Genomic DNA, 14,749 nt, shown 5'->3' on the forward strand with positions numbered 1-14,749 from the left:
GCAGCAATTTAAGGGAGGCAATTTAAAATCATGAGGCCTTGGTCGCTGAAGGCAAGGCAACCAAGTGAATGGGGGTGCACAAAAAGCCAGAGTCAAAAAATAGAGAGCTCACGTGGGTTAGTGTTGGGTGGGGTTACTGGGTTATAGGGATAGGGTGGAGGTGTTGACCTTGGGTAGGATGCTCTTTCCAAGAGCCGGTGCAGACTCGATGGGCCGAATGGCCTCCTTCTGTACTGTAAATTCTATGATAAGACTGTAAGAGGTTACAGAGATAGGGATGGGCCAAGACCCTGGATGGATTTAAATATCAGGAAGCAGATTTTAAATTTGAGGCATTGGCAGATCAGGGCGTAACGAGAGGGGTGATTAGAGAATGGGGTCTAATGAGAAATCAGGTTTGTGGACAGATGAGACAAGGGGAGATCCGTATTGTGGCAGTTTGTTGAATGATGTATGTGAACAGCAATGTCAAGCAGTTATACTTTCCACTCTTACATCTTGCCATTTGTCCTGCTCTTCACGGAGTCGACTGTGAATGTTGTGTAGCTCTTCATGGCGCGTTTTACTGTGAGGCTGGTTTGAAACATCTTCTTCGGGTCTCATATCATTCATACTGACACTTCTGTAATGCAGGTGGATAGAAAATAAGTGAGAATGCTTTTACTTTTCCTCTGAAAGAATGTTTAATTAGGGTCTATTCCTCCTCCACATGAGGGTGCTAGAATTCATCAAATGAAAACCTTTTCAGCTGTTTCTGCATGAATAATATAAAGTTTACCCATGGGATGGGCTATACCACACAAGAGTTCTACAATAATCAACCGGAGAGGAGAGCCAAGTTTTATAATCTCTGTTTTTAACACAAACCCTTTGTCATTCATTTGGGATTAAGCAAGTATCTGACAAGATTTAAGAAAAATGACAGGGAAAAAATGGATTCAACTTAATTTATAGATTTGCCAAACTGCAGTTCTAAAACAAAGTACTTTGATCTGCAGTTTATTTCAAATGGCCAGGCTAATAGCAAGTAGCAATGACAAAGAACAGTCAAAGCTTCCGACAATCTGGAAACACTTATCTGAGATTACAAGCCTTTTTTTTTAAGGTTATGTAAAGTGTTATTTGAGTATTGGCCAAATCAGCGCAGACAATCCTGAGGTTAGAACATTTTCCTAGTTTGCAAAACTGAGAGTTTTATTTTATCCTTACATCAATCTTTATCATTCAATAATATCCTATCTTTTAAAGAGAAAGTGGATTTCAGGGAGAAAAATGTTTAGGATTGCAAAATTGTGCCACGGGATCTCACTCAAAACTTTTTCCTTCTTACAGGATGCTCCTGGAAAGGAATTACGTTTGAACCAAATGAACTAACCACAAAGCCACTCGACAAATGTATCCATGACCTGACTTCACTGATGTTTTCAGTTAAAAACAGATGGGTAAAATGTTCATGTTCAAAGTATTTTTCCTTATTATTCGGTGTGATTTATGATTTGGAAAGGGAATGAAATGTCCAACTGCAAATGCTGCAAGTTTTGTTGGCCTTACTATATTCTCAGAGGTTTAAATCCACAATAGGGAATGATCATGCGTAATGTTTTGCATTGAATCTATTAAAATAAAATAAAATGATACAAGCCATGCAGTTTAATAAAATGTGAACCAAAGTAAAAAGAGACAGCACCATGACAGCAGCAGCACCTTTTTTTCACATCAATGCAAGATTTAGCTACTATCGAGTAAGCCAACAGAAGATCAGCATCCACTTCTAACCCACACTAAATGTGCTGCCACACAACATATGGGATAACAATAACTTTGTAGTGCAGCAAAAATTTACAGAAGCATCTATCTTTGTAAACACCCATAGAAATGTGCAATACATAAGACTAGTGACACTAAAGGATTTTGACTGAATGGTCAATTAGTCTGCACGTAAAGGGATCCACAAATGGAACCTCACCAGTCTGACGGAGGAAGTAAAAAAGGACCTGCAAAGATGGAACACACTCCCATTCTCCCTCGCGGGGAGAGTCCAGATGATCAAAATGAACGTACTGCCCAGGTTCCTCTTCCTGTTTAGATCCATTCCGATCTACATCCCCAAGGCCTTTTTCTTTTTTTAAAATCATTTTTATTGAAAAATTTTGTGTTTATACAACAACATCGAACCATAATAAAATACCAACAGTAACAATAATAATAGCAATCATAAACATTTGCCCCTCCTCAATGAACAACACAACATATTAACAACAACTTAAATTAACACAATGTTAAGTTACATAACCATAGAAAAAAAAATAGAAACTACAATAAGGAACACCCCCCCCGGGTTGCTGCTGCTATTGACCAAGATACCTATCCCTGAGCCAGGAAGTCCAGAAAAGGCTGCCACCGTTTATAGAACCCTTGTATTGATTCTCTCAGGGCAAATTTGACCCTCTCCAATTTTATAAATCCCGCCATGTCACTGATCCAGGTCTCCACACTTGGGGGCCTCGTGTCTTTCCACTGCATCAAGATCCTCCGCCGGGCTACTAGGGACGCAAAGGCCAGGACACCGGCCTCTTTCGCCTCCTGCACTCCCGGCTCCTCCGTGACTCCAAAAATCGCGAGTCCCCACCCTGGTTTGACCCTGGATCCAACCACCCTCGACGCCGTCCCCGCCACTCCCTTCCAGAATTCTTCCAGTGCCGGGCATGCCCAGAACATATGGGCATGATTCGCTGGACTCCCCGAACACCTGGTGCACCTGTCCTCACCCCCAAAGAACCTACTCATCCTAGTCCCGGACATGTGGGCCCGGTGCAGCACCTTGAATTGGATGAGACTAAGCCTTGCACATGAAGAGGAAGAGTTGACTCTCTCCAAGGAATCCGCCCAAGTCCCGTCCTCTATCTGCTCCCCAAGTTCCCCCTCCCATTTAGCCTTCAGCTCCTCCACTGACGACTCCTCCACCTCCTGCATTACCTTATAAATGTCAGACACCTTCCCCTCTTCGACCCACACCCACGAAAGCACTCTGTCCATCGCCCCCTGTGAGGGCAGCAAAGGGAACTCCTCTACCTATCGCCTAGCAAACGCCTTTACCTGCAAGTATCTGAACATGTTCCCTTGGGGGAGGCCAAATTTATCTTCCAGTTCCCCCAGGCCCGCAAACCTCCCACCAATAAACAGGTCCCTCAGTTTACTGATGCCCACCCTATGCCACCCCCTAAATCCCCCATCAGTGTTCCCCGGGATGAACCGATGATTTCCACCTATTGGAGCCTCCATCGAGCCCCCTTGATTCCCCCCTATGCCGTCTCCACTGTCCCCAGATTCTTAGGGTCGCCGCCACCACCGGGCTCGTGGTATACCTCTTAGGAGAAAGCGGCAACGGCGCCGTTACCAAGGCACCTAGGCCCGTACCACTGCAAGACGCCATCTCCATTCTTTTCCACGCCGCCCCCCCCCCCTCCTCCATCACCCATTTACACACCATTGACATATTGGCCGCCCAATAGTACCCCAAAAGGTTGGGCAGCGCCAGCCCGCCTCTATCCCTCCCTCGCTCCAGGAAAACCCTCTTCACTCTCGGAGTCCCATGTGCTCAAACAAAGTTCAAAATACTGCTAGTCACCCTCCCAAAGAAGGCCCTGGGGATGAAGATGGGCAGGCACTGAAAGAGGGACAAGAACCTCGGAAGCACCGTCATTTTGACGGACTGCACCCTCCCCGCCAACGACAATGGCAGCATGTCCCACCTCTTGAACTCCTCCTCCATCTGATCTACAAGCCTGGTGAAATTATGCTTGTGAAGAGTCCCCCAGTCCCTGGCCACCTGCACCCCCAGGTACCTAAAACCCTCCCCTGCCCTCCTAAGTGGGAGCCTACCAATTCCTTCCACCTGGTTTCCAGGGTGCACCACAAACACCTCACTCTTGCCTAGATTTAGTTTATAGCCTGAAAAGGTCCCAAACTCAGCTAGCAGCTCCATCACCCCCGGCATCCCTCCCACCGGGTCCGCCACATACAGTAACAGGTCATCAGCATACAACGACACCCTATGTTCCTCCCCACCTCGCACCAAACCTCTCCACCTCCCTGAATCCCTCAACGGCTCGATTTCCAATGCAAACAACAAGGGGGACAGGGGGCAACCCTGCCTGGTCCCTCGGTAAAGCCGGAAGTACTCCGACCTCCTCCCATTCGTGGCCACACACGCCATCGGGGCCTCATATAGCAGCCTCACCCATCTAATAAACCCTTCACCAAATCCAAACCTCCCCAACACCTCCCATTCCACTCCACTCCACTCTATCGAAGGCCTTCTCCGCATCCAGCGCCACCACTATCTCAGCCTCCCCCTCAATCGTCGGCATCATGATGACATTCAACAATCTCCGCACATTTGTGTTCAGCTGCCTTCCCTTCACAAAACCTGTCTGATCCTCGTGTACAACCCCTGGCACACAGTCCTCTATCCTGGTGGCCAGGATTTTTGCCAGCACCTTGGCATCCACATTAAGGAGAGATATGGGCCTGTATGAATCACACTGCTGGGGGTCCTTGTCCCTCTTTAAGATTAACGAAATCAGCGCCCGCGACATCGTCGGGGGCAAAGTCCGTCTTCCCACGCTTCATTAAGTGTCCGCACCAGCAAGGGGCCCACTAGGTCCACAAACTTTTTATAAAATTCCACCGGGAACCCATCCGGCGCCTTCCCTGACTGCATCTGCCCGATCCCCTTAACTAGCTCCTCCAGCTCAATCGGCGCCCCCAACCCCTCCACCTGCTCCTCCTGCACCTTCGGGAAAGATAGCCCGTCGAGAAACCGCTCCATTCCCCTCCTCTCCACCGTTGGCTCCGACCGGTACAGTTCCCCGTAAAAGTCCTTGAAGACCTCATTCACCTCTACCCCCTTCCGCACCACATTCCCACTCTTGTCTCTCACTCCAGCAATCTCCTTAGCCGCATCCCGCTTGCGGAGCTGATGAGCCAGCATCCTACTCGCCTTTTCACCATGTTCGTACACTGCCCCTTGTGCCTTCCTCCACTGTGCCTCAGCCTTTCTAGTGGCCAGCAAATCAAATTTAGCCTGCAGGCTGCGCCTCCCCCCCAACAGTCCCTCCTCTGGTGCCTCCGCGTACCTCCTATCTACCTCCAACATCTTCCCCACCAGTCTATCCCTCTCACTCCTCTCGCTCCTCTCCCTGTGTGCCCGGATGGATATCAGTTCCCCACGAATCACTGCCTTCAGGGCTTCCCAGACCATCCCCACCTGGACCTCCCCCGTATCATTCACCTCGAGGTACCCCTCAATACTTGCCCGGACCCTCCTACACACCTCCTCCTCCGCCAACAACCCCACATCCAACCGCCACAACGGGCGCTGGTCCCGCACCTCCCCCATCTCAAACTCCATCCAATGCGGAGCGTGGTCGGAGATTGCAATTGCCGAATACTTGGCTTCCTCCACTCTCGGAATCAGTCCCCTACTCACCACGAAAAAGTCTATCCGAGAATAAACCCTATGTACGTGGGAGAAGAAAGAGTACTCCCATGCCCTCGGCCTCATAAACCTCCATGGATCCACCTCTCCCATCTGGTCCATAAACCCTCTCAGTACCTTGGCCGCCACCGGCCTCATACCCGTCCTAGAGCTGGACCGATCCAGTAAAGGATCCAACAGCGTATTGAAGTCCCCCCCATGATCAGACCTCCCGCCTCCAGATCCGGGATCCGTCCCAGCATACGCCTCACAAAGCCCGCATCGTCCAAATTTGGGGCATACACACTAGCCAGTACCATCTTCTCTCCCTGTAGCCTGCCCCTAATCATAACGTACCTACCCCCCTTATCCGCCACCACCTCAGATGCCTCAAACGACACATTTTTCCCCACCAGAATCGCCACTCCCCGGTTCTTCACATCCAACCCAGAGTGGAAAACCTGCCCCACCCACCCCTTCCTCAGACGGACCTGGTCCGCCACCTTCAGGTGGGTCTCCTGAAGCATTGCCACATCTGCCTTTAGCCCCTTCAGATGAGCAAGTACCCTCGACCGCTTCACCGGCCCATTCAATCCCCTTGCATTCCAGGTGACCAACCGGATCAGAGGGCGTCCCGCCCCCCTCCCCCTTCGACTAGCCATAGCCCGTCGACTGCCCGCCCCAGGCCAGCACCCCCCGCCCGACCCAGTCCCCACAGCGACAACACCTCACCTCTGTCCCCCCGGCCCCCACCAGCTCCTTCCTGACCCTACCAGCAGCAACCCGGTATTCCCCTTTCCCCCCCTCCCTCCCCCCCCAGGCTAGGAACCCTCCTAGCCGCGAACCGTCCTCCATTGTACTTCCGTGGGTCAGCTAACTTCTGCTGACCCCGGAAACTCCCGCCAAAAACCCGACCCCTCCCAAAGTGGGATCATCCCCATCCTGTCCCTCCTCAAGGCACCGCTCCAGCGCGAGGAAGAACCAGTTAGCCCCCCCCTCCCGTCATCGTCTCCACACCCCAGCCCCGAAAAGCGGGAAACCAGAGGAAAGCCCGCGCTTTCACACTGCCCCACCACACCCTTCTGACGCAGCTCCCATCCCCACTCCATACCCCCAACCCGATATAGAATACAACAAACCCTCCCAACACTCTCCGCAAGATACAAAACTCAAACAATGCCCCCCAACAAAAAACAGAGCAACATCCCAATAAATAACTATATCAAAATTACAAAACAACAGAAAAAGAGAACACAGCAGCAGAATCCAACAATAAGGCATTTCAACCGACCCCGCAACCCCCAACCCCTAGTTCAAGTCCAGTTTCTCCGTCCGCACGAAGGCCCACGCCTCCTCCGGGGAATCAAAATAATAATGCCGGTCCAAATAAGTTACCCACAGGCGCGCAGGCTGCAACATTCCAAACTTTATCACTTTATCTTCTTCTTGTAGAGCACCTCTTTCGTCCGATTAAACCCGGACCGCCGCTTAGCCACCTCCACACTCCAATCCTGGTAGATCCGTACTACCCCATTCTCCCAATTGCTGCTCTTCACCTTCTTGGCCTAGCGCAGCACACACTTCCGATCACTGAACTGGTGGAACCTCACCAGCACCGCACGCGGGGGTTCGTTCTCCTTAGGCCTCCTGGCCAGTACCCTGTGGGCTCCCTCCAGCTCCAGGGGCAGATGGAAAGATCCTGCCCCCACTAGCGAGTTCAGCATCGTGGCCACGTAGGTTGTCAGATCCGACCCTCCAGCCCCTCCGCAAGGCCCAAGATCCTCAGATTTTTTCCGCCTCATGCGGTGATCAAGCTCCTCAAAGCAGTCCTGCCACTTCTTGTGGAGTGCCTCGTGCCCCTCAACCTTACTCACGAGGACCACGGCCTCCTCCTCTTGTTCAGTGGCCTGCGCCTGCAACGCCTGGATGGCAGCACCCTGGGTCATCTGAATCTCCGAGAACTTTTTATTTGTTTCCTGCAGAGAGCTCAGCACCTCAGCCTTGAAATCTGCAAAACAGCGCAGGAGAGCAGCTTGTTGCTCCAGGGCCCACTGCTTCCATTCCTCTGGTGCTCCGCCGGCTGCCGTCTTGGAATCCTTCTCCCGTTTTTTTCTGGGGAGCTGCTGCCGTTTTTTCCCCCTTTCCACTCCGAGTTCGAGTCATGAAATGCGGAGAAAGTCGATCAGCACACCTTCCCACACCGGGAGACGTCGAAAAAATTCCGTTTTGGGCTCTAAAAAGAGCCGAAAAGTCCGTTTGAATCGGGAGCTCCCAAATGTGCGGCTTCCTACGTCATCGCTGCCACCGGAAGTCCCCAAGGCCTTTTTCAAAGCGTTGGACAAACTTATCATGGCGTTCGTATGGGGGGGGGAGGTAAAAATGCTAGGATCCCAAAGAAGGTCCTAGAAAAAACAAAATCCAGGGGGGGGCTAGCCCTCCCGAACCTACAATTCTACCACTGGGCGGCAACAGCCGAGCGAGTAAGGGGATGGATCCAGGAGCCAGAGGCCGAGTGGGTGCGTGCGGAGGAGGCCTCCTGCATGGGGACCTCCCTCCGGGCCCTCACCACGGCAGCACTCCCATCCCCACCCAAAAAACACTCCAGCAGCCCAGTGGTGGCAGCCACCCTCCAATCCTGGAACCAACTGCGGCAGCAATTTGGCCTGACCAAAATGTCTGAAAAGGCTCCCATCTGCAACAACCATAGGTTCACACCAGCACTGACTGACGCCACCTTCAAAAGGTGGAGGCAGGACGGAGGGACACTGACAGTCAGGGACCTATACACGGACGGCAGGATCGCAACACTGGACGAACTGACAGAGAAATTTTGGCTAGCCAGGGGGAACGAGCTACGGTATCTGCAACTCAAAAACTTCTTACGAAAGGAGACAAGGACGTACCCACAACCGCCATGACAGACACTACTGGAAGACCTACTGGACGCAAGTATCCTAGAGAAAGGGAACTGTAGCGACATGTATGACCGACTGGTAGAAAGGGATGACACCGTACTGGACGCAACAAGAAAGAAATGGGAGGATGACCTCGGGATTGAGACAGGGTGGGGACTCTAGAGCGAAGTACTGCATAGGTTCAACTCCACCTCCACGTGCGCAAGGCTCAGCCTGACGCAACTAAAAGTGGTACATAGAGCCCACTTAACAAGAAACCGTATGAGTAGGTTCTTCCCGGAGGTGGAGGACAGATGTGAACGGTGCCAAAGAGGCCCAGCCAACCACGCTCACATGTTCTGGTCTTGCCCCAGACCTGTGGAGTACTGGACAGCCTTCTTCGAGGCTATGTCCAAAGTGGTGGGGGTGAGGGTGGAGCCATGCCCGATAGTGGCGGTCTTCGGGGTTTCAGACCAGCCAGATCTATTCCTGGGGAGGGCGGATGCCCTTGCCTTTGCCTCCCTGATCGCCCGCCGTAGAATCCTGTTTGGCTGGCGGTCAGCAGCACCACCCAGAGCTGCAGACTGGCTGTCCGACCTCTCGGAATCTCTCCAAATGGAGAAAATCAAATTCGCCATCTGAGGGTCAGACGACGGCTTCCACAGAACGTGGGAGCCATTCATGCAATTGTTCCGGGATCTGTTTGTGGCCAACGAACAAGAGGAAGAATAGTCGGGTGGCCAAGAATCAGGGGAAAATGGACGGGAATCGGGGGAAGGTAGCGGGGCGGGGGGGAGGGGGGGGGGGGGGCGGCTACTGGTTCGTTATAGGGGTTTGTTCTCATGGTTTTCGCTTATTTCTTTTTCTTGTTAATTTATTGTTTTTGTATTGGACAGGAGGGGTTACTGTTTTTCTCTGTTGTGATAAAATTTGTTGGTGAAAACTTGAATAAAAATTATTCCAAAGAAAAAGGAAGGACAAAGCCGCAAGCGACGGTCTGATCGCAAGCTAAGGCCCAAAACCAAATTGTAAATAAATGCCTACAAACATGTGCCTCGGCCATATTGGGGAATGTAAAATATGTATGCCGGTTAAAGGGGGTGGCCACAGTTGTTATTATGAAGATGCTTACCTGTAAATATACATGTTAATTTTTGCATGTGTGTTTTTTTTTTCTAATAATTTGTAATTTGTTGGATATAAAATATGAAAACTCAATAAAAAACATTTCCAAAAAAAAAAATTAGTCTGCATGTGATTATATGAAAACAGTGGTATTACAAACATAATATAGTTCACATATTTATTGTTTGACTGAAAAGTTCTGATAACTTCAATATAAATGCTAGATCAGTGGTTGATAGTTGTTTCTTTTAAAAGCATAAGCACCTTGTGAAATATATCTGTGTGAGAGCTGATGTACAGTACAGATGTGCAATTATCACTGACATAGAGCCCTACAGTATTACAGAATAGAATTTCGCAAACTAATGTCATAGAGTCAAAGATGTCTATAGCACAGAAAAGGCCCTTCGGCTAATCACATCTGTGCCAGTCAAAAACAACTACCTAACTGTTCTAATCCTATTTTCCAGTACTTGGCCCATAGCCTTGTATGCCTTGGCATCGCAAGTGCACCTCTAAATACTCCTTCATTGTTATGAAGGTCTCTGCCTCCACCACACTTGCAGGCAGTGAGTTTCAGACTCTCACCACCCTCTGGGTGAAGACGTTTTTCCTCACATCCCCTCTTAACCACTTTCTTTCCTTTTATCCAAATCTGTATATCCCTCGATATCCAGGATTCACTGGATTTGTTGGTACCACACGTTTTTGTATTATGATGACCCTGTACTCTCCCTATTTCCTCCAGGAATGCACCCCACTGTTCTGTCACAGATTTACCTAAAAGTGTCTGCTCCCCGTCCACTCTGGCCAAATCATTTCTTCAAATCTTATTTAAATTGGCCTTCCCCCAGTTTAGAACTTTGATATCCTTGGTAAAAATATGATAACGTGAGCAATGCTGGAAGCTGAACTATCCTTTTATTCTTGTTCACTCAGGAGCCCATTCTGAATCAGTGCCGTCAGCTACTAAACTGGAACACTTACGTTTGGAAATTCACCTATAAATTAAAGATTGATTGTTTACTCCATTGATTAAACAAACTTATTCTCAGAGCCACATCGAAAGCTCCTTTCTGATGTCCCCAATTAAGGGGCTATTTCCCCTCCCCTGCATTTAACTGTTGCAGCTTTGATTGTGTAAAACGTCAAACATAATTCCCCAACATCTGTGCATTCTAATTTACAGGAAGTAATCTAGTATTGTCACCTGGATTAGAATTATAAAGCGTAAACCCAATTGCTCTGAATAGACTATAAAGGTTTTGTAGATAAAGCCTCCTCCAAAGCTGTCACTGATGTAAGATTTGCTCCCACCCTGTGTACTTGTCACCTCATCCTGCCATTCAGCAGCTTTTGTTCAGTCCAAATGATTTGTTTCCATCTCCCATTGAAGTCTTATCTTCTCCTGACTGCAACAGAGAATGCAGTCGCTGTCAGGAAGCAGTGCATTCTGCATGTTTTGGTCATAATTTAGGTCAATATAGTTCTCAAATACTCACCATCACCAATTTCTTAAAAAGATTCATTCTTTCCTCAGTGTCAATTTTCTGATTGTGGCACGGTACACTGCAACATGCTATCTTCTATATGATCCAATTCCATTCAGAAATTTTTAGTATTCTTCCCCAGGTGCAATTTTAAAATTATCTGCCTGAGGAGTGTTGAGCTCTAATTTAAGCCAGTCCGCTTCATTCAATATGTACTGAGATGGATGAAGATAAAACACACTGTGGAATTTCAATCTAGATGCTCTCAACTTCCCACTGTTCCCCTGGCAGATGATTGGTGGAAACCTCAGAGAAACAACATAAGTTGGCATGTTTCTAGCTCCTGATCGAAGTGCATCTTTTACAAGTTGGCAGCTGCTACCTAGTGCTGTTCAAGTCCTGCAAGTACAGGAACCGAAGCGTACCTTTCCTTCTAAATTAAGAAAATATTGTGCTAAAAGCAGAACATCTGAAGCGCCACTCATAGTAAATTAAATCCTATACTGTTTTACATAGATGGTCATTAGTCAACTGCGTAGATTGTGTGGTGTCTCTTTAAATCCACAAAATATACAATAAGTAAACACAGTTTGAAGTCAAGTCGCATCCCATTGCAGATTGGAACGATCTTTCTAATTTCAGGTTCTGGATCAATGACCTTTCTTGCATAAAATTTTATGGTACAGAAATAAACCTTGCAACCCAACAGATTTATGCTAATGTTTATGTTCCACAAAAGTCTTCTCTCACCTTCAACTGAGCTTACCCATATATCTTCCTATTCCTTTCTCCCTCATGTACTTAACTAGATTTCTCTTAAATGCATCTATGCTATTTGCTTCAGCTACTCCATGCGATCCGGAGTTCCAAATTCTCCCTGGGTAGAGATGTTTCCCTGAATTTCCTATTGGATTTATTAGTGGTTATTTTATATTGATGGTCCTTAGTACTGGGACCGGATTTTCATCTTCAGTTCAGGAACCAAAGTAGGGTCATTTCTGTACATCGCAGTCCTTACCACTAAAATGCAGCCCATTTTGTGTCTCTAGTAATCAGGTGTGGGTTGGAGTTGGAGCTACCACCTCTCAAGGCAGGGCAAGGCAACAATGAAGACAAGGAGATGGCATGGCCAGCAGGTTAGAAGTTCCACCTCAAATTACTGGACATGGACCCAATGCTATAATAGTTGTTAGATCTTCTAGCACTCAATTCCCCTTCAACTTCCACCAACCCCCTTGCCCCCTCCATGCTCACTCACCCAGTATACACTGGGTACACAGCCAATAAGCCAAATAACACTGGCAAGCCTTTGAAATTCCCCTGAAATAAAAACAATCAGATATTCAAAAATCACTTTGAACACAAATTATTGTAAAACAGTCAATCAAACAAGGCAGTGAGAGTCTCATGGAAGGAACCTTTGATCCTCTCAACAACTATTAATCGTGTTCAAATAAACACACAGGCATTTAAAAACTGCTTTAAAGAAAGATAAACTGATTGCAAGTTAATAAAACTGACACCCAAACAAAGATTCAAGTTAGCTAAACAACCTACCACAGGGCTGAGTGCATTAGTCAACCTTGGAATTCGGCCAAGTAGTCATAATAATGGCCAGTTGGCAACTGTGATATTCAACAAGTACACATCCTTGTAGTATAATTTTTCATAGATTATTGGAATCAGATTTGATTAAACTCTAAAATCTCACTCTTTAAATAATCTTTCAGAACAGATTTGGTTTTAATTTGTACACTATTTGTTTTAGTTTATCATGCTTCTTACTCTCAAGCAATTTCCTTTGTTATGTTTAGTGAAATTGCAAACCTGCATTTAAAGAATTATATTATAGTTATGATTCTTATAATTCTATTTACGACTTTTTCCAAACATAAGTCACAGGCAAATCTTTATTGTTTGTTACATTTTTTTGTCACCAGCTATTTGCTATAACATACATAAAGTTATTCATTCAGAAATTTGAGTAACTCAATGACAATCTTCCTGGTTTCCCTCACATAGAGCAACATTTTAAAGCACAGTACAAGGGGAGGATACAATGCCAATTTGGAAATGGGAAGCTTAAGAAGAACTAGAAAGCTAAATGCACAGTCAAGAAATATGAGAGAAATATGAGACACTCTTCTCAACATTGTTGCTCAAACTCATTGTGTTATGTTATTTATCTTGGCTTTTGGCTGTTGTGTCAAATTCACTTCAACTGGGATAATAATAACATACTCCAAGCAATAGCACTTTGCATCACACCCATTCGAAGTTGAACAGTTAGTATTCCAAATCGTCACTTTTTCATGTAACACTACCGTATTACCGTATTGTAACACATTTCCAATGCATTTGTGCTTCTAAATGATTCTACTCCACCACCACCTCCACTGATTCATATTGTGCTTTGAACATTTCCGTGAAACTGTAATGTGATGATTATATCAAAGTATTGGCAAGAGCTCATAGCTTTGATTTCAATTTCACTAGAACAGTCGATCACGAATAAACATCAAACAGTTTACTCTGCATGCAAAACAGCGTCAACCAAAATCACATGCACCAGCAGAGAAAAAATTAGGCAGTCAAGAAATGTGTTTTTACAACTCCCTTAATGCTAGAATACCAATTTTTATTTCACAGAAGCATGCAGCACAGGAGGCCATTCAGCTCTTCAGGATGATGGAAGAGCTGTCTTATTAATCCTGCTGCCTGGCTCTTTTCCTATCGCCCTGGAAATAAGAAACAGGAGCAGGAGAAGGCCATTTGGCCCATCGAGCCTCCTTTGCCATTCAATGAGAATAAATTGTTCGGCGCTGATTTCCTTGATCCTGAAGCAGGACAAGGACCCTCTGCAGTGTGGGTCATATAGGCCGATCTCGCTGCTAAATGTAGACGCCAAGCTGCTGGCAAAGATCCTAGCCACAAGAATAGAGGATTGTGTGCCGGGGGTCATTCACGAGGACCAGACGGGGTTTGTGAAGGGAAGGTAGTTGAATACAAACGTACGAAGGCTCATCAACGTTATTATGATGCCGGCTGTGGAAGGGGAGGCGGAGATAGTGGTGGCATTAGATGCGGAGAAGGCCTTTGATAGGGTTGAGTGGGAGTATCTGTGGGAGGTGTTGGAGAGGTTTGGGTTTGGGGAGGGTTTTATCCGGTGGGTGAGGTCTATGAGGCCCCGATGGCGAGTGTAGCCACGAACAGGAGGAGGTCGGAGTACTTTCGGCTGTACCGGGGGACGAGATAGGGGTGTCCCCTGTCCCCCTTGCTCTTTGCGTTGGCAATTGAGCCCCTGGCCATGGCGTTGAGGGAGTCAGGGAACTGGAGGGGCCTTGTGCGGGGTGGGGAGGAGCATCGAGTGTCGCTGTATGCGGACGACCTGTTGCTGTATGTGGCGGACCCGGTGGGGGGGATGCCGGAGGTGATGAGGATTCTTAGTGAATTCGGGGGCTTCTCTGGGTATAAGCTGAACCTGGGCAAGAGCGAGTTGTTCGTGGTGCACCCGGGGGATCAGGAGGAGGGGATTGGTAGGCTCCCACTGAAGCAGGCAGGGAAGAGCTTCAGGTACCTAGGAGTCCAGGTGGCTGGGAGCTGGGGGGCCCTGAACAAGCTCAACCTCATAAGGTTGGTAGAGCAGATGGAGGAGGAGTTCAAAAGGTGGGATATGTTACCGCTGTCACTGGCGGGGAGGGTGAAGTCCGTTAAGATGACGGTGCTCCCGAGGTTTCTGTTCCTGTTCCAGTGCCTCCCCA

At 47.8% G+C, this 14,749-nt stretch overlaps 1 protein-coding gene across 2 annotated transcripts in view; it reads right to left on the reverse strand.

Moving 5' to 3' along the window:
* LOC119962960 (LIM and calponin homology domains-containing protein 1-like) overlaps positions 1 to 14,749 on the reverse strand; it is a 502,229-nt gene that overhangs the window by 115,481 nt on the left and 371,999 nt on the right. For both annotated transcript variants that reach the window (XM_038791315.1, XM_038791316.1), the window contains one exon: positions 496 to 622. In XM_038791315.1, the coding sequence (XP_038647243.1) occupies positions 496 to 622 (127 nt within the window). The remainder of the gene's footprint in view (positions 1 to 495; positions 623 to 14,749) is intronic.

The sequence above is a fragment of the Scyliorhinus canicula genome, chromosome 3 (genome assembly GCF_902713615.1).
Source record: "Scyliorhinus canicula chromosome 3, sScyCan1.1, whole genome shotgun sequence".
Lineage (NCBI taxonomy): Eukaryota > Metazoa > Chordata > Chondrichthyes > Carcharhiniformes > Scyliorhinidae > Scyliorhinus > Scyliorhinus canicula.